The 21,017-nt window shown below is 35.9% G+C and overlaps 1 protein-coding gene across 6 annotated transcripts in view; it reads right to left on the minus strand.

Annotated features, from left to right (window-relative positions):
- The window catches only part of SGCZ (sarcoglycan zeta), a 1,021,521-nt gene that overhangs the window by 55,103 nt on the left and 945,401 nt on the right, over positions 1-21,017 (minus strand). For all 6 annotated transcript variants that reach the window (XM_021077242.1, XM_021077240.1, XM_021077238.1 and 3 more), the window contains 1 exon segment: positions 11,453-11,575. In XM_021077242.1, coding sequence (XP_020932901.1) covers positions 11,453-11,575 — 123 coding nt within the window.

Consider the following 21,017-nt stretch of genomic DNA (forward strand, 5'->3'; position numbering starts at 1 on the left):
TGTCTCCAGGTGGCTCTGAAATATTGTCTCTATCTCCAAATTCCTCTCAGCCATTATTCTTCTGGACTTGATGATTGTATACAATTTTCTTGGTATTTCGACATCAGAAACTCAGAATTCAATTTCAGTTTCAACTCAAATTGAATTTTCTGAGTTGACTAAAAGTAAAAATTTCTGGAACTCAGTCCTTGAATTTAAGCATTCAGAGTTGCAAAGAGATGGAAAATCTAGTGAGTTGACTGATCTAACTAGAGTATGTATATTGTAAAGAAGTAAGAAAAATACCACATAAAGTTTTATAAGAATCTTGATACTGGAAGATGGCAATGGGGAGTAAAGATAAGTTCTTGACTTCCTGAATGACATGACAGCAATGACAATCAGAATTAAAGCCATAGTCTCAAAGTATTTTTTAATTTCCTTCTTGATTTCCTCATTGACCCATTGGTTTTTTAATGATAATGAAGACACAACAACTCAAATCTATGGGATGCCTCAAAAGCAGTGCTCAGAGGGCCATTCATAGCAACAGAGGCCTTCCTCAAAAAAGAATAAAAACCTCAAATCAACAACTTAACCCAAGACCTAAATGAATTAGAAAAAGAAGAACAAACAAAACCTAAAGTCAGCAGAAGGACAGAAATTATAAAGATCAAAGAGGAAATCACTAAAATAGAGATTAAAAAAAACAATTTAAAAAATCAATAAAACTAAGAGCTGGTTCTTTGAAACAAACAAACAAAATGGACAAACCTCTGGCTAGACTCACCAAGAAGAGGAGAGAAAAACCCAAATAAACAAAATAAGAAATGAAAAAGGAGAAGTCACAACGGATACTACAGAAATACAAAAAACCATGAGAGAATACTATTAACAATTGTATGACAACAAATTTGACAACCTAGAAGAAATGGACAACTTTCTAGAGATTCACAGCCTGCCAAAACTGAATCAAGAAGAAATAGATCAAGTGAACAGACCGATCACTAGAAATGAAACTGATTATGTCATAAAAACACTCCCTACAAATCAAAGTCCAGGACCAGATGGCTTCACAGGTGAATTCTACCAAACATTCAAAGAGGAACTTTTACCCATACTCCTTAAACTTTTTCAAAAGGTTGAAGAAGAAGAAACACTCCCAAAGACATTCTGTGATGCCACCATCACCCTAATTCCAAAACCAGACAAAGATACCACCAAAAAAGAAAACTATAGGCCAATGTCTTTGATGAATATAGACACAAAAATTCTCAACAAAATTTTAGCCAACTGAATCCAACAACATATAAAAAAGATCGTACACCACGACCAGGTGGGATTCATCCCAGGTACAAAAGGATGGTTCAACATAAGCAAACCAATCAACGTCATACACCACATTAGCAACAGAAAAGTTAAAAAAAAAAAACAACAACAACACATGATCATCTCAACAGATGCAGAGAAAGCATTTGACAAAGTCCAACATCCATTCATGACCAAAACACTTACCAAAGTGGCTATAGAGGGAACATTCCTTAGCATAATCAAAGCCATTTTTGATACACCCACAGCAAATACAATACTCAATGGAGAAAAGCTGAAAGTCTTCCCACAAAAATTTTGGACAAGACAAGGATGCCCACTCTCACCACTGTTACTCAACATAGTAGTGGAAGTCCTGGCCAGAGCAATCAGACAAACAAAAGAAATAAAAGGCATAAATAGGAAGAGAAGAGGTAAAAACTGTCACTGTATGCAGATGACATGATATTATATATAGAAAACCATAATGACGCCACCCAAAAACTACTTGAACTGATCAACAAATTCAGCAAAGTAGAAGGATAGAAGATTAATATTCAGAAACCAGTGGCATTTCTGTATACTAACAATGAAATATTAGAAATGGAATATAAAAATACAATACCTTTTAAAATTGCACCCCCAAAAATCAAATACCTGGGAATACACTTGACCAAGGAGGTAAAAGACTTATATGCCTAGAATTATAAAACATTTATCAAGGAAAATAAAGAAGATGTAAAGAAATGGAAAGCTATTCCATGCTCCTCGGTTGGAAAAATTAATATTGTAAAAATGGCCATCCTACCCAAAGCAATCTACAGATTCAATGCAATCCCTATCAAATGAACCATGACATTTTTCAAAGAACTAGAACAAATAATCCAAAAATCTTTATGGAACCACAAAAGACCCACAATCGCCAAAGCAGTTCTGAGGAACAAAAACCAAGCAGGAGGCATAACTCTCCCAGACCTCAGGCCATATTACAAAGCCACAGTCATCAAGACAGTGTGCTACTGGCACCAAAACAGACAGACAGACCAATGGGACAGAATAGAGAGCCCAGAAATAAACCCAGACACCTATGGTCAATTAATCTTTGACAAAGGAGGCAAGAACATAAAATGGGGAAATGACAGTCTTTTCAGCAAGTACTGCTGGGAAACCTGGACATCTGTTTGCAAATCAATGAAACTAGAACATGCCCTCACACCATGCACAAAAATAAATTCAAAATAGCTGAAAGACTTAACGCATAAGACAAGACATCATCAAACTCCTGGAAGAGAACATAGGCAAAACATTCTCTGACATGAGCCTTGCAAATGTTTTCTCAGGTCAGTCTCCCATAGAAAAAGAAATAAAAGCAAAAATAAACCAATGGGATCTAATCAAACAGACAAGCTTTTGCACAGCAAACTGAAAAGAAACCAAAAAGACAGCTTATGGAATGAGAGAAAATAGTTTCAAATGATGTAACTGACAAGGACTTCATCTCTACAATGTACAAGCAACTTATACAACTCAACAGCAAAAAAGCCAACAACCCAATGGAAAAATGGGCAAAAGACCCGAATAGACATTGTTCCAGGAAGATGTACAGATGGCCAACAAGCACATGAAAAAATGCTCAACATTTCTGATTATTAGAGAAAGGCAAATCAAAACTACCATGAGATACCACCTCACATCAGTCAGAATGGACATCATTAATAAGTCCACAAATAACAAATGCTGGAGGAGGTGTGGAGGAAAGGGGACCCTCCTGCACTGTTGCTGGGAAGGTAAGCTGGTATAACCACTATGGAGATCAGTATGGAGATACCTTAGAAATCTATACATAGAACTATCATATGACCTAGCAATCCCCCTCCTGGGAATATATCCGGACAAACTGTCCTTGAAAAAGACACATGCACCTGCATGTTCATTGCAGCATTATTCACAATAGCCAAGACATGGAAACAACCCAAATGTCCATCGACAGATGATTGGATAGGAAGATGTGGTCTGTATACACAATGAAATACTGCTCAGCCATAAAAAGAATGAAATAATGCCATTTGCTACTTAAAAGAGACACGTGCACCCGCATGTTCATTGCAGCACTATTCACAATAGCCAAGACATGGAAACAACCCAAATGTCCATCGACAGATGATTGGACTCGGAAGATGTGGTATATATACACAATAGAATACTACTCAGCCATAAAAAAGGATGACATAATGCCATTTGCAGCAACATGGATGGAACTAGTGATTCTCATCCTGAGTGAAGTAAGTCAGAAAGAGAAAGACAAATACCATATGATATCACTTACATCTGGAATCTAATATATGTCCCAAATGAATATTTCCACAGAAAAGAAAATCATGGACTTGCAGAATAGACTTGTGGTTGCCAAGGTGGAGGGGGAGGGAGTGGAATGGATCAGGAGCTTGGGGTTAATAGATTGAAATTATTGCCTTTAGAATGGATTAGCAATGAGAGCCTGCTGTGTAGCACTGGGAACCATGTCTGGTCACTTATGATGGAGCATGATAATGTGAGTAAATAGAATGTATACATGTATGTGTAACTGGGTCACTATGCTGTACAGTAGAAAAAAATTGTATTGGGGAAATAAAATAAAAAATGATTTGAAGGCATAGGAGTCTTCTGCAATAGGTAAACTAGGAATAGGGAGATTGCTGTGGATTGAAGAAGAGTAAAGTTTAAGGGACATTTTGAAGGTTGATATTTTCAATAAATAACATATTGAAGCTATGCATTTTTCCTTCCCTTTGAAGTTACATATTAGGATTCTATATTATTAAAATACATTCCCATGGAAGAAATTGTTCATTTCTCACTAATTCATCCTTCTTTTAATAACTGAAGTTGCCATTCCAAATTTTAACCAAAAACGTACTCACCAATTAGAGCTACTGTTTCTCTGCTACCCTTGTAACTACACATAAGCACATGACTAAATTTTAGCCAATTAGTAAGTGACAAGTGTTGCTTCTAGGTTGTAATACTCTAAGAAAAGTCTTTCCCCTTTGCTACCTCTTTTTCCCACTTCTCCCATTCTAGAACACAGAGATAATGGTATGTGATAGCCTCAAACTTATGGAGAAGCAAAACTCTCTGTCCCAGACAGCTGCGGCACTGTAAATTCTAAGACACTGTATCATTGGATGCTTCACAGGGACTGCCTCTGGCTGCAATGTTAAATGAGAGAAAAATAAAATTTATATTGCTTGACCTATTGTACTTTGGAGATATAATTAGTATTTCTTACCCATCTTCTATCATCATTATTATTTTTTAATCTTTTGTCTTTTCTGGGGCCACACAGGCGACATATGGCGGTTCCCAGGCTATGGGTCCAATCAGAGCTGTAGCTGTCAGCCTACACCACAGCCATAGCAATGCAGGATCTGACCCATGTCTATGACCTACACCACAGCTCACAGCAAGGCCGGATCCTCAAACCACTGAGCAAGGCCAGGGAGTAAACCCGTGTCCTCATGGATACTAGTTGGGTTCATTAACCACTGAGCTATGATGGGAACTCCTATTATTCTTTTTATATTTTCTCAATAAGTCTTCAAATACCTCTAAATATCTAGTAATATATAAATCTATATAAGTATAAATTTATATAAGTATAAATTTTCCATTTATAATGTTGAATAAATAATTTCAACTTCATGTATTTTCAATTCTTATTCTTTCTTCCTTTATCCAAAGTCCAGAGCCTTTTATTTACAAGTATTTATTTTAAAAATATGGAGTTACTGTCATGGCTCAGTGGTAACAAACCTGACTAGCATCTATGAAGGCATGGGTTTGATCCCTAGCCTTGCCCAGTGGGTTAAGGGTCTGGCACTGTCATAAGCTATGCTGTAGGTCACAGATGTGGCTCGAATCTGGCATTGCTGGGAACTCCATATGCTGCAGGTACAGTCCTAAAAAAAAAACAAAGCAAACAAACAAACCCACAAGCAAATAAGCAAAAAACATTAAAATATTTAAATATTATATGGTGGAAATAACATTTATCAAATGCCAAATTTGTGTCAGGATTTGTTGTGATTTTCACATATATCTTTTTACCTTCACCAAAATCTTACATGGTAGATATTTCTTACAATGCTTTTTTAAAGAAGAAAAATAATTTGTACAATATGGCAAGCAGAGTAATAACTGCCACCCCCATCCAAAGACATTCATTCACTAAATCCTGGAGACTATGTTACCTGATCTGGATAATATAATAAGGCAATGTAATGATTTGTGCTATTAAAAGCAGATAACCATTTTCCATTTGTTGGCAGAAGTGGAAATAAGAGAGATGCAACAGCAGGGGAAAATGGAGAGATATGAAGCATGAGAGTGACTCAACTCAGTGTTCCTAGTGGCAGCTCACTTGGAAAACATCAAAAGGAATATAGGTAGCCTCTAGGAGCAAATACTGCCAGCAAGGAAATAAAAACTGCAAGTAATTCTAGTAGACTATAGTTTATATTTAATGTAGTCTTTAGAATTTATCATGATATATATGAAATCAGACTACTCATTTACATAACTGGAGGATAAATTCTATTTTTGAGATATTTTTGTGGATCTAGGGCCCACAGTTATTATTGTAAACATCAGTGGAAAAATTTAAAAGCAACACCCAAAGATGCCAATCTTCCTCCACCCTTTTTATAAGGGGATGTCCCCTTTTATGACTTTCTTCACATTCTATTATACAATTATATTTTAAAGAAATTTTGCTTTAACAGAAGTAGAAAACATTTAAATCAGAGTTCAAAGAAGTAAAATAAGTCATGGAGAAGACTGTCAATAAGGTGCTCGGAGGAAGCAGCTATTTTTTAAAGACGGCATAGTTCATTTGTACACTTCAAAACCTGCAATCAGTTTTGACCTGGAAATTTGGGGAGAGGGCAGAGTGGTACTAATCTTTAACATCTCTAAAAGCTTTATCCTCATTAAGTTCAAAAAACAACTAGAGGCAGTAAACCATGCGGATGTACTGCTGAAGCATTTCTACAAGCAGGTGGGAAGAAGGGAGGAGGAGATGGATATGGAGGAGGAGGCTACTTTAAAAAAAAGAAAAGCAACTAGCAGATTGAGTTGAGTGATTTACACAAGTCTACAGATTTGAGATGCTACACCAAAGAAAATTAGGTGATTGCACATCACTTTCCTCAGCACCTGATCGAATTACACTTCTTCAGGTGCTGTTCAGGCCAACCATCTCCATCCTGCTGGCTGAGCGTTACCATGTTCTTAGCACTTGGACAGCCTGGAGGAACAATGGCCCTACATAATAGAAAGGTTGACTCCAAAGCTGACCCCATCATAGTGTCCCAATTTAACAGACAGGAACAAGGATGTAGAAGACTAACTATAAAAACAAACCAGAAAATATTGATTTTTAACCCAGAAGCATGGTGTTTAATTTAAAAGACAGATCTTCAGAAAATCCTTTCTTCTGTTGTCAAACAAGCACCAGAACTTGTCTATCTTTCCAATCATTCAATTAGGACAGAGACAAAGGAATGATACTCTTGACTTTCAAGCAAACACTAGGGTACAGGATGATGCATGATTTGGATTCACTATTCTTTCAGATTGCCAGTTTTAATTTCTACTGCCTGATTAAAAAAAGAGAGATATCTTTTCTTCTCACACACTGAACTCTTTCCCGCTTTTCCCTCAAAGGCAAAACAGAGAGATCTAAGTCCAACTAATGGCTTTTAATTTAACATGAAAGTATGCTATAGGGCTAAAGTGTTTCACTTTATAAAGTCAAATGACTTGCATTTTGTTTTCTAAGGTGATATACTACTTGGAATACAAATGAAAGTACAAATTGCAGTTGATGGATTCTGCCTGAAAGCACTAAATTTAAGAGTCTTCTGAGTGTTAAGGCTTATATATATATTTTTATTGACCTGGTCTCAAAAGATAATTGCATTAAGTAATATCTTTGACAATATTAGGAAATACAAAGGAAAATAAAATTGTCAAGCATGCACATGTGAGCTAAAGTTGAAGCTGCCATATATTCAATGATAAAGAGACGGCATGTTAAGGTCAAATATGTATATTCAAATTAAGATTTAAGCAAAGAGCAAGCCAAGAAATATCAAGAGTAAAAAAATTGCAAATTTAAAGGACATGATGAATTGCTAATCATACCTATGGGATAATGAGGGGTGGTGGTGTTTGGGTAACCATCTGCTATTTTACTTCTATCCTCCTGTACCTAAAAGTATTAGATGTTATCAGGTAAATCCCTACTATGTTCTAAGTAGAGTAAATTTAAATATCCTAGCTAAACTAGATCTATGAATAATTTTATTCATAAGTGATTTTGTTTCAGATTTATAGACCCACTCATTGCCTCAATAAATCCATCCACTTCTGTCTCCTTGAAAGAGTCCATGTACAAAGTGCCACAGTTTCGTAAAATATAAATCAGACAGGATACATTTTAATTCCCATAGATATTGCTCAAATAGAAAAATTGTGTGTCACAAATTTAAAATTCTAGAATCGACCTCACTCAGATCTCGTCACATGAAACTTTGAAGTCTTGTCAGTATCACTACCTAATTTATATGAAATACCCTGGAGTCACTCTTTCTTTGTAGTGTTATTTGTCAAATATTCAAGCACTGCTTTAAAGTACATAGGAGGTTACTAATCAATCCCAGTGCCCTTAAATTGCATGCTACTCTATGCACAATTTTCTCCTCTAAGCATGTGAAATTCTAAATTGTATTTGCCTTCGATAACTTTAGTTCCCTTCATTTTAGAAGTATCACAAGAAGGAATAAAGCTACTATAAAGTGCATATGCAGTATTCCAGTAATGGAGTAAGGACCTCACAGGAATTTAAGAATGTGTGTATATGTGTGCACGTTTGTATCTGTGTCTGTGGTTATATACAGGTTCTTCGTGAGAAACAGAAGTGTGACTAGATACCAGGGGAATCCCAGTCAGATTAAAATAATCCATAACTTATCATTGATTTATGAGCAGTGTGGAGCCTCTTGCATATCCACACCAGATTAAAAGCCAAGGTAACTTGTTACACAAACTATCATTCTTTCCTCTTGTGATATGCTTCCATCCCTTCCAAAACTCTGCCTGGATTCTGTAATTATGATCTCAAAATTGTATCATTTTTATTATGTAGAATCTTCTGGAGTCATATGATACACAAATATATTGTAAAACTGATTGGTTTTTTTTGGATAACTGGAGATATGTATCAACCTAGAGCGTTGGTATATATCTTACATTCTTTATAAGCGTGTTATAAAGAATAAACTCAAAGCTCTGTGTATATGTTTGACAAGAGAAAGAAATGGAAAGAGAGCCAGAGTGAGATATGTATATTTATCCATCTATACAAACACACAAATACACCATGCATACATCACACACATGCATTCATACACAGAGCAGGAAAGAGAGAGAGAGTGAGTAGGTCAGCAGAGATGACTGCCAAAGACAGCTAACTGAAAAGCAAAAACTGAGATTTGCAGGGAGTACTTTCTCCTCTGACTTAATAGTCCTATTAGCAGTTCAAGGATGGCAACCAGGCTATCAAGAAAAAGGGGAAATAAAGGTATCCACCTACCTCAAAGAAAATTTTAAAACACTAGTGTGTCTTATGTTGTAGAGATAGTACTTCACTGCAAGTTATGAGAAAAATGAAGGTAAAGATCAGAGAACTTTGGAATTCTATGAGATCACAAAAGCTGTCCAGAGCTCTAGAACTTACCTTCACTTAGGAATGCAAAGTATCAATGCGAATATCTGAACATGGATGAAATACTTTTTTTTTTTTCTGTCTTTTTGCCTTTTCTAGGGCCGCTCCCGCAGCATATGGCAATTCCCAGACTAGGGGTCTAATTGGAGCTGTAGCTGCCAGCCTACGCCAGAGCCACAGCAAGGAGGAATCCTAGCCGCATCTGCGAGCTACACCACAGCTCACGGCAAGGCCAGATCCTTAACCCACTGAGCAAGGCCCGGGGTCGAACCTGCAACCTCATGGTTTCTAGTCAGATTCGTTAACCACTGCGCCATGACAGGAACTCCATGGATGAAATACTTTTTTGATAAGTGTGTAATATCCTAAAAGCTATGAGGATTATGCTGGTATCGAAGCTGATAACTGGTAGGAACTACAAAGGTTTAAAGATGGTTAAATATTAAAATCACATTTATCTGGGGAGTTCCCTTGTGGTGCAGCGGAAACAAATCCGAATAGTGTCCATGAGGTTGTGGGATTGATCCCAGGCCTCACTCAGTGTGTGGGGATTGGGCCTTGCCGTGAGCTGTGGTGTAGGTTGCAGACACGGTTCAGATCCCTTGTTGCTCTGGCTGTGGCATAGGCCGGCAGCTACAGCTCTGATTCTACCCCTAGCTTGGGAACCTCCATATGTTGTGGATGCAGTCCCAAAAAGCAAGAAACACACAAACAAATAAATCAAAAATAAAATAAAATAAAATCTCATCTACCCAATCACCCCTGAGTGCATTTTTACCCTGGTTCCTGATTTCCTACCAACTAGCAACTCAAAATGTTTGCATTAAGGGCCCTGAAGTCAATTATCTTTTCTGATACATCTGTGCTCTTAGCCAACCAAAATTCTCACACTTTTTTAGCTAAAAAAAAAATTTTTTTTGGTTCCTTGACTGAAAACTCTGGACTTAGGAACAGCAATGTTTACTTTACGCGCATGCCTTCTTTCCTGAACTTTCTGAGGAGTCGTAACACAAAAAGAGTAATGAGGCTGGTGGGCAGTCATGAGGAGCAGTCCAAACACCGACCCAATAGTGCAGGCTCCAGCTACTCAGCAGAAAAGGCACAAAAGAAAGAAAAGAGGGCTTAAGGGACAGTGAGGAGGGTGGTGGTAGGTTGTGAGCCAGACCAGAGATGCCCAGTGAGGATTCCCACTCAACAACCCTTGCTGAATTTCATTGCTACTTAATAGTGTATCTTTCTTGAAATCCACACAGGCCTCCATGAATGGGATATGGGCAATATTAATATTACCATTATCAAAAAAATAAAAAGCTAACTTTCACATGTTTTCATTATGTGCCCCAAACATCCTAAACACACACAGGTGCACTCATGTGTAATTTGAGCTCTAATGTTATCATCATCATTTCAATCATTTTGACGAAAGAAAATAGAAGGCATGAAGTTTATTAAAATATTAAATAGCAGAGGCGGAATGTAACCTCAACAGCACAAGAGCAGAGCCCATTTACCTTGCAAACTGCTCTCACGAGGCCCACAGACTCTGCTTTATATGATAAATCTCCCATGAGCTGTCCTCAAATTCAAATTTGGGAAATGCCAAGCCAAACATATTTAATTTTTAATAGAGGACTCAAGTATTTTAAAATATTTTATCAACATAATAAGTATGGTGGTTATAAATCAAATAATTCAAAAGGGATTGCACTTAAAATACTTAAAATAGTCTGATTAATAAAATTATTTCTTACCCTAGTCTTGCTTTTAAATTTGCTATTTTGGTTTCGGTTTTGCTTTTTAATTTCAGTTGGTGGTTGACACTAATGGCCCTAATACTAGAATAATGGCCTTAATATGTGATTAGCTCTATTTCTTGATTCATATACTGTTGAGGACAATTATGAGCCCTCGAGAATAAGAATTTAGTTTACTTATAATCTTTCCTCTTGCTTCATTCTAAAGTCAATATTTAAAAAAAAAGATAAAGGGGATAAAGTCAATATTTACATTTTAGTTCTTTTGCATGTCTTTTACTTTTAAATAATATCTCTAAATTGTATTTGTCTATTACCTTGTACAAGCTTTCATCATTATTTGCACCTTACCTTTTCTCCCAGCATCCACATCCAATTTCCTCCACCTAACCCTGCCTGAGACATGCAGCTTTGCTTTTTATCACTAAGGGTAATATTTATAGTCTCCTCTGTAATCACAACCAGTGCTTTCAGTTTGATTACTATTGGAAAATCAAATGATGTGATATGATATTATATGAGACTCAATTTTAGGCATGGGAAAACCATACACCTTAAAAAGTCATTTCTTGTTGAATATGCTCCTAAGAAGTAGACAATGCTCCAACACCTCCATCTACAGTACCTGTAACTTTCAGCTTTTCAGCCCCAATGGTAATCTCATCTTCATCTGCAGAAAACAGCACCCTGCCATCTTCACTCGCTCTCACTTCAAATCTTTTACACTGAGCTTCCACAGCATCAGCTCCTATGGTCAGAAGAAAGGTTTAAAGATGAATCTGGTATACAGGAAACCATTAACATGTATATTTTTAGAAAAATAAGAGAAGTACATATATTATTTATTCTCTACATTAAATTTTATACCTAAATTAATATTTTTAAATTATCATCCTTTTACAGAGGGCTGTAAAATTTGGTTGATTACTGCTGGGCTGTGATGGTTGGGTATACCTCTGATGTCTAAATCCCTGAAAGAGTCCTGACAAGGCTTGTGGGTTTAGCCAGTTAAAAAATCTTTGCATATACACAAAGAGAGACAATGTCAGCTGTATTCTTGGTTGCTGCCCGATGATTTGGCATCATATATGGCATGTGCTGGATGCTTAATAAGGATTTGTGGCCTGAAGGACTCTCGTGTTTTCTCTCTGCAAGTAGACAGTAATGCCCATGCTTGCTACATCACAAAATAACCTGTAAAGTATTATTCAATTATGGAAGCTTAGTTACTCTACATTTCATAGACTTTAACATTGACATTTGTTCACTCTTTACTATCACCGAATGTGAATCCATTTGAGATTCAAAATTGCAATTGTGTGTATATATATACATATATATTTAACATGCATATATATACTTAGTGTTTTCCAAGGTACCTTCTAATAAAAATTTTCTGATGTATCAAAATGTAATATTAAATACACATAATTACATCAAATTGAAAATCTATTCCCTGTTTTTTCAACAATTTTGCATATTCAGCCATCCGTAATCCATAAAGCCAGCTCCAATATTTGGAAAACATAATTTGAGAGTTAGGAGGCCTTCAGCAAGAAGAAGGGTGAGGAATTGCTATTTCTTCTGGCATAACACATTTGGCATGCGGATATATATTGTCCCTTCCTGTTAAGATTTGGAACATCCCTCCTCTGCTATCTATGCTAGAAAGTCTTGTTGGGTACAAGGTAGTCCACTTAGGGACCTGGGCATACTACCCTTTGTGGATATTTCATTTCTCTCTACATACTACGGACTGAATATTTGGGTGTGCCCCAAATTCATATGCTGTGATCCTAACCCAAAACATGATGGTGTCAGGATATGTGGTCTTTGGAAGGGAATTAAGTTATGAAGGTGCCCTCATGAATAGGATTAGTGCCCTTATAAAAAGACAGGCATAAGTTTACTTTCTCACAATATACCAATCGAAGATACAGGGGAGGCTGTCTGTCTGAAAACCAGGAAGCAGTCTCTCTAGAGAGACTGAATTTGTTGGAATTTCAAAACCTGGACTTCCCAGCCTCCAGAACTGTGAGGAGTAAAATTCTGTGGTTTAAGCACCCAGTCTACAGTATTTTGTTATAGCAGTCTGAATGGACTAAGACAATGTACTACTGTTTTTTGAAAGCTTTGTGAGCCCCGGGAGCTCAAAACATGAGGTTATATTTGCATTACAAAATGCCCTTGAAATTTTAAATTGTCCACCGTCTAGTGGGCACTTAGTAGAGGAACGTTGTAGAGGTGAATGAACCTGAGAATTAAGCTTTCTTCCCCTTTCCTTGGTACTCAATGCCACCTTGGCCCTACTCTCGATCCTATTCCATGGGCTTTATAACTTACACCTCCCCACCATCACAGCTTCTGAGGAAGATAATAATTCCAAATCATAAGAACATATTGGATAAGTTCTCTGAAAACAAGATGTGCATTGTTCCTATATTGTGAAATGACATACATGTTTTCAGGTGTACCATAGAATTGGTCTAAAATATGTGAGCTGACAATTTTCAAACAGCATTGACTGTAGTTCGAAGTCTATTTTTTAAAAAAGCAAATAACTTTACTTATGGGATTTAATGACTATATTGAAGAAACCATGGAAGACACATTGTTCTTGGTCACAGTCATTGCATTTCATCCTGCAAACATTATTCCAGCACCTGTGCTCAGTTAATTGTGTTTCATTCTAACCATAAAATAGAGGAGATGCACCTAGACCATAAATAAATAGATGCAGAATCATCTAATTTAAAAATAGGTATATAAATTAATACAGTAGACTATACTTTATTCAGAATATTAGGATAATTATAGAAGGCAAAATGGCAAGTGATTAGTAATGTATTGATAGTAAATATTTTAAATCAGAAATTAATTTGAATATATCATGCTTATGTACATTACTTTTCTGCAAATAGAAAGCAATAAATATATGTAGTTGGACATATATTGCATTGCTGTGGATATTTATGTTTAATGTTGATATGTTAGGTTATATGGGACTGAATTTATTACATCCTGACATGCTTCGTGTTGTCTTATTTCCTATTTCAGGTTTCAAGTTAGCATCTCTTAGTCACTAGACCAGGTCATCTTAGGATCCAGCTGTTTAGAGGAGCAGAGATATCCAGTTCAATCTTATCTCATTCAAAGATGCTTCTAGAGATGCAAGATAGCAGTATGTCTGAATGTCTCTGGGTAAAGAGCTCTGATTCCTTAACAAATAGATCATGGGAGACAGTTTATCCTTTTATTAATTATCTTAAATACTAACTTGCTAACTCAAGTATTAAGACTAAATACTTCTTAGGCATATCTCTGAGAAAGTTCACGTAAGCTGCTTCAAAATCAAAGCAGAGTCAGGTATAGAGCAAGAAAGGAGAGATATTGATCAAGAAGGTAGAGTAAGAGGAGGTGGACTTACCTCCCCCAACCAATACATCAAAAATACATCTATATGTGGAAAATTATCACTGAAAACTAACTGGAAACTGGCAGAAGGACTCCCATAAAACCAAGGCTTTAAGAAAGATCAACACACAATCAGGAAGCAAGGGAAGAAAAACCATCAGGTTGGGACTGTGCTCCTGGAAGGGGACTCAGGGGAAGGAAGAATCGGAGGTGGACAGGGGCACGGGGGGCTGAGAAGTGAGAGTCCCAGATTGGGCTCCTCAGGGCTGTAGTCCTATGTGGGGAAGACCAGCAACCTTGGGCTGGTTGGAGGACAGCTAGGACATACAGGAGGGCTGTGGGAAGCCTGGACTCTGATGGAGAGGAGTGTGCCACTGGCCTGCCCTCCAGGTGGGACTGAGAGGGCAGAGAGAGGATGGCTCTAGTTGCTACTGGCTTCCCACGATCACCTCAGCATGTTCCCCAGCCGAGTCAAGCAAATCCATGGCCCCAGTCACTGCATGCCACAGCGTGTCACTGGGTCTGGACTGGCCACTACTGGGGAGAAGACTTGGCTGAGGATGAAAAGGTGACCTGGTCCCAGGGTGGAGCCTGGGTGTGGTAGTGGTGGCCACTGAGGGAACTTACTCAAACAGCACATCAGGAGTAGCCCATACCTCTGAGGGTGGTTGCTCCACCATAGCTCATATCCTGATACATCCTGAGAGTAAATGAACTTAAATGACTACCAGTTTAAAACAAGTAGCTACAGATGTAGGTCAACATATATGAACCCCAAGGTAACCCACAAATCAAAAATCTACAATAGACACACAAGAACTAAAAAGAAAGAAACATAGTCATACTATGAAAGAAAATCATCAGTTCTCTTTTTGGTGCAGCAAGTTAAGGATCTGGCATTTGTCTCTGCAGCAGCCCCAGGTTGCGCTGCAGTACATGTTGCAGGTGTAGCCAAAAAAAAAAAAAGAAAAGAAAAAGAAATAAAATCATCTAAAGGGAAAAAGGAAAGGAGAAGAAATGAACAGAGAAATAAAAAAAAAAATATACAAAAATAAACTCAAAATGGATTGAGGATCTCATTAAAGTCCTATAACATAGGTGAACACTTGTAGCCACTTTTTTTTTTTTTTTTGGATCTGTCTCTCCTAAAAGCAAAAAAACAAAAACAAAAACCCAACTAGAACCTAAGTGATTAAAAGCTTACTCAAATAAAGGAAACCATCAAAAAAAAAATGAAAAAAAATACAGAATGGGAGAAAATATTTGCAAATGATGTGACAAGGGGTTAATATCAAAAATATATAAACAGCCTATACAATTTCATCCCCAAAAAACAGCCTGATTAAAAATGGCAGAAGACCTGAATAGACATTTTTTCCAAAGAAGATATACACATGGCTAATGGTAACATGAAAAGATGTTCAACATTGTTAATTATTAAAGAAAGGCAAATCAAAAAACAGTAATGAGATTTCACTACATACCTGTCAGAATGGCTGTCATCAAAAAGTCTACAAATAGCAACTGTTGAGAAGGACATGCAAAAAGGGAATATTCGTACACTGTAAGTGGGGATGCAAATTGGTGCAGCCACTATAGAAAACGTTATTGGGGGTTCCTTAAAAAAATTAAAAATAGAACTAATATATGGCCTGACAGTTCCACTCCCAAGTATACATGTGAAAAAAAACAAAAACATTAATTTGAAAAGATACATGCACTCGATATTAGTAGTAGCTCTATTTTCAAAAGCCAAGATATTGACAACCCAAGTATCCATCAACAGACAATGGAACAGAAGATATGGTATATGTATATATAGTATATATGTATAATGGGATACTACTCGACCATGAAAAGGAATGGAATTCCACCATTTACAAAATGTGAATAGACCTAGAAAGTATTGTGCTTAATAAAACAAGTCAGATAAAAAGACAAATATAGTATAATATCATTTATATGCGGAATCTAAAAAGTAAAACAAGAATATATATAGCAAAACTGAGAGACTCACAGATATAGAATGCAAACTGTGGTTACCAGAGGGGAGAGGGAAGGGGGTGCAACATAGAGGTATGGGGTTAAGAGGTATAAGCTTCTATGCATAAAACAGATAAACAATGAGGTTATACTGGGTTATATTGCACATAACAGAATTCTAGCCATTATTTTATGAAAACTTTTAATGAAATATAATCTCTAAAAATACTGAAACACTGTGCTGTATACCTGAAATTAATATAATATTATAAATTAACCATACTTCCATTATTAAAAAAAAAAGAGAGAAAATTGGCAGGAAAAAGAGAAAACTGATAAGAAAAATAATAGATTTCATAAAACGATTGAAATGTCCAAATGTTTTTTCTAGTTCATTTAATGTTCTGTATAGATTCTTTAAAAACAAACAAAACAACGTTAATTTTTTATTTCCCTTGGAGATGACTCCATTGCCATTTTTCGAACATTCACATTTCTTAATGTCATGTTCAATAGCCTAAGGCATGCTTTGCTGACAAGTAGAGAATAGGGAAGAAAAAAATCTGACTCCATATATCTTATCTAACCTTTGTATTCCATCGTTTTGCTACAAGGTAAGAATGTTGCCTAGAAGTTTCTGTTATGGCACAGCGGAAATGAATCTAACTAGCAACCAGGAGGTTGTGGGTTCAATCTCTGGCCTTGCTCAATGGGTTAATGATCCAGTGTTGTCATGAGCTGTCGTGTAGGCTGAAGACACAGCTTGGATCCCACAGTGCTGTGGCTATGGCATAGGCCAGCAGCTGCAGCTGTAGCTCCAATTTGACCCCTAGCCTGGTAACCTCTATATGCTGTGGGTGCGGCCCTAAAAAGACAAAAAAACAAACAAACAAACAAACAAAAAAACACAAACAAAACAAATGTTGCCTATGGCCTGAAATATACTGAATAGCCCATTCTCAACACTCTGACCTTTAAAGGTACAGCACTCTTCCATTTATATAGAGGTAGAAAGCTGCAGAACAGATAATAGCACTTGTCTTGTTGAAGATTTACAGGAATTGACCTATGTGGACAGCTGCAAGAACAAAGGATCCTGGCACCAAGAAATTTGCAACAACTAACCACAGCCCTTCCCTTTTAGTATAAAAGAAGTCTGAATTCTCACTCAGGCAAAATGGTTCTTTGGGACATTAGTTTACCATCTTCTTGATCTACTGGCTTTCCAAATAAAGTTGCTACTATTTGCCCCAACAACTCAACTTTCTCGATTTATTGGTCAATTGTGTGGCAAGTGGGAGGAACTTAGGCTCAGTAACAGAGGAGCTCCTTTAATTTATTACTGACTTTACATTTTCTATGTGAAATAAATCAAAGACACGAATTGGAAAATTTTAAATAAAGATCTCTAAAGGTACTCAAACAATATTTTTCCATGGGGACTCTTGATACTGTTCAGCAGTGATTTTGAAAAAAAACAAGGCAAAAATAAAAAGGGATATGTCTGATAATCTCTAGTGTGTTTTCCTCAAGTATATAAGGATGAATCCTTTCTTCTTTATAACTAATTTTATATGTCTGTCAATATTTTCGAGGCCTTGAAGGAGAGAATTACCAAAGATTAGAAATTCCCGCAAGAAAAACAGAAACAAGATTCAATACCGTCAACTGAATTCATTGTCCTGAAATTCCTGATTTAGAATTATCATGGGTTAGGAGAAAAAAGACAAAACCAAGTTTGAAATAAAACAAAGTAAGCTGCTTTTTATGAAAAATAAATGTAAATGAGCCTGTACTTTACACTATGTGTGTCACTAAAGTCTTGCATGAGGAAACTCCACTCTGAGTATAGTGGGAGACAAAAAAAGAAGCAGAAGAATAAAACAGGTCACCAGGGACAGGTTGGGAAGTGGTCTCAGAAAAAGGGCTATTGAGACTTGGGCATTTGCAATCCTCATAGTATCCTACCAGAGATCAGTCTTTGTTTCCTCCCCACTGCTGTACTAGTACAAGAAAGTACTGTCTTCTGTTTTAAAGACACTGCCTAAAATTGTACACACCACATTCTTTATATCTCATTGGCTAGAACACAGCACATCTGGCTGAAAGGGAGGCATGTAGTTTTGAGCTGAGTCGTCATATGCCCAGCTCAGACTTGAAACTCTATTACTAAAAGAGAAGGAAAACATAATTATGGGGATGGAGGAACTAATGGTATCTGTAACATCGCGGTATATGTTTTTACTCCAGCAGTTAATTTTGATAATTTCTTAGATGTCAGAAAACCCTCAAGTCAACATGGAAATGCATCTTTCTTATGGTTCTTTTGTTACTAACACCTGGATTTCATATCCTGTAGGTGTTAGTAACATATATCATATCTCATTCTAGTTTTAGTACAATTCATTTATCTAAAATAATACCGATCCCTTTGCCTATAAATGAAACAGAATAAGGCTAACAGAAGCAGAAACCACTTAGGTTTGAGTCATATATACTTTGTAAACATTTAAGTTTTTGTTAACACAAAATATTTACGATCTAAGAAAAAAATGCCATGCAATCAGTGACTTAAAAACAAATCACATATGTCAGAAGATACTGGCTAGAAGCAAAGCATATTGCTTCAGTGAAAGTATTTCTTCTGAAAATTTCACTTGAGGGATGCTTTATAGTAAAAACCGAAAAATAGATAATTTTATTACGCTTTAATTTAGCAGATTACTATGTTGTCTTTTAGTACATTTTTGCATTTAAAGGAAAATAAATGATAATAAGGAAAAGAACAGTGTTGTATTTATTGCTAATAGTGGTCTGTTTGGTGATGCCACTAAATACCCTCATCCAATCTGCATTTCTTTCTTAATAACACGTTATTTGCATATTGTTAAACACTCTTCACTTTTTATAACTGAATCTGTAATATTTTTCCATAATATGTACATTTTGGAAAAGTAATACCACATTCAGATACTAAAATGCTTTCTTACCTCCAAGCATTCTCTAATAAAAATTATCAGTAAAATCACTAGGAATAAATTGTATATGACATTTTGAGCTTTTATTCCAGAATTTTATCTAAGCCAATCCTTAATACTTTATTTTACCTGATGCTATATTTCTTTTCTTTCAAGCCTTCATCTTCACTAATTAGATCAGAATGAAATTAATGTCAGTAATTTCTCAATATTACCATAATGTCATTCCAGTATGATATTTTGCTATTTAAGATATAAACTACCATAAAGGAAAATGAACACTAGCCTTCATGGAGTACACATCATTTTTTAAGATTAAATTATTATGGCAAGTAACCTGAAAAAAATTTAATAGAACATGAAAGAATCAAGATGTATTCTGTTGGAGACTAAACTCTACCCATACTAAAATTTTTATATGAATATAGGATGTGTACGTATGTCTGCTTATACTAAAAGAAATGGCAATATTTTAATATTGCCACAGTTACATATATGCTGAGATTGTTTTTAAATATATAAACTGAAGTTATATTAGCAGAATTAGTACTTTTTTCAAAGATCTCTTAATGGAAAACTATACCCTATAGGCTGGCAATATCTTTTCTCCTACATTATTGCCATATATCAAGTTTTTGTTTTTGACTGGGTAATGCATTTGCATGATACAACAGTTAAAAGCATAAAATACATTAGAGAAGTCTCACTTTTACCTCCACCTTATAAATCGCTTTCTGCTATTTCCCTAAGTGGAAAATTTCTGTGGTTCCTTCAGAATTTTTATTTTAATTTTTAGCAAAATTTTTACAAGCACAGGTAATTATATCTCTCTTTCTTAAACAAAATAAACAATTTTTTTACAATGTCCATTTATTTTCCTATAACAATTGTAGTCCACTTTTAAATCTCCTTTCAATTCATGACAACCTAAGTGAATGAGAGATAGAATAATGCAGACCTCCAAACTCATCTAGCTTTGTCTGGCTCAACATGTGTTTGTTTTATATCTGCATGAAATTATTCTGATAAGTTGCAATTGCTTATAGTTTAATAAGGAAGCTCTTATCTTCAACGACATGTTTTAATAATCAACTTGATGAATATATTGGTGCCGTGTTAACTAAATTGTCACATGACACTGAAAGAAGAATAACTACATAAGACAAGCAGAATTTCAAAGATTTTGACAGGTTGTCATGATAGAATTGGATAATAGTTTTTTAAATAAACGTTGAGATAAATAAACATATTTTTCATCGGTATAAAGAGACATCCTTTGAAAAGCTACACAAAAACAGTATGTGAGGGAAGAGAATTACGAACATTTGTGGGATAAAAGTGTTTTATTTGTTAGACAACTGTGCCTGATATGCTTAAGGAGTAAATATCTTAGACTACATAAATGGAAATGCAATGCTGAAAATTATCAAGCTAAACTCTGGGTTGGTTGAATCATATCTGTCTAGATTATTTCATTATATTAGAGGCATTCTATGATGGCTGATGGTTGATATGAATTAAACATGTGACCAGAGTAAGATCAACCCTGCTGGCACAGAAACATAAAACTCAGTCAATATAACAGAATTGCTATCACTAGTCTTAGTGTAATCTTAGTTTGAATGAATGTCATATGAAGAAAGAATAAGTATTTCACATGCTTTGGTCATACACTGCTGAAGTAGTCAGCTATATTTCTAGCTCTAAGATTTCAGAAGGATGTTAACCTAGGTGAGACTGATAAGAAAATAATCAAAACTATATATATGTATATGTGTGTGTGTGTGTGTGTGTGTGTGTGTGTGTGTGTATTGC

Source organism: Sus scrofa, chromosome 17 (genome assembly GCF_000003025.6).
Source record: "Sus scrofa isolate TJ Tabasco breed Duroc chromosome 17, Sscrofa11.1, whole genome shotgun sequence".
In the NCBI taxonomy this organism is placed as follows: domain Eukaryota; kingdom Metazoa; phylum Chordata; class Mammalia; order Artiodactyla; family Suidae; genus Sus; species Sus scrofa.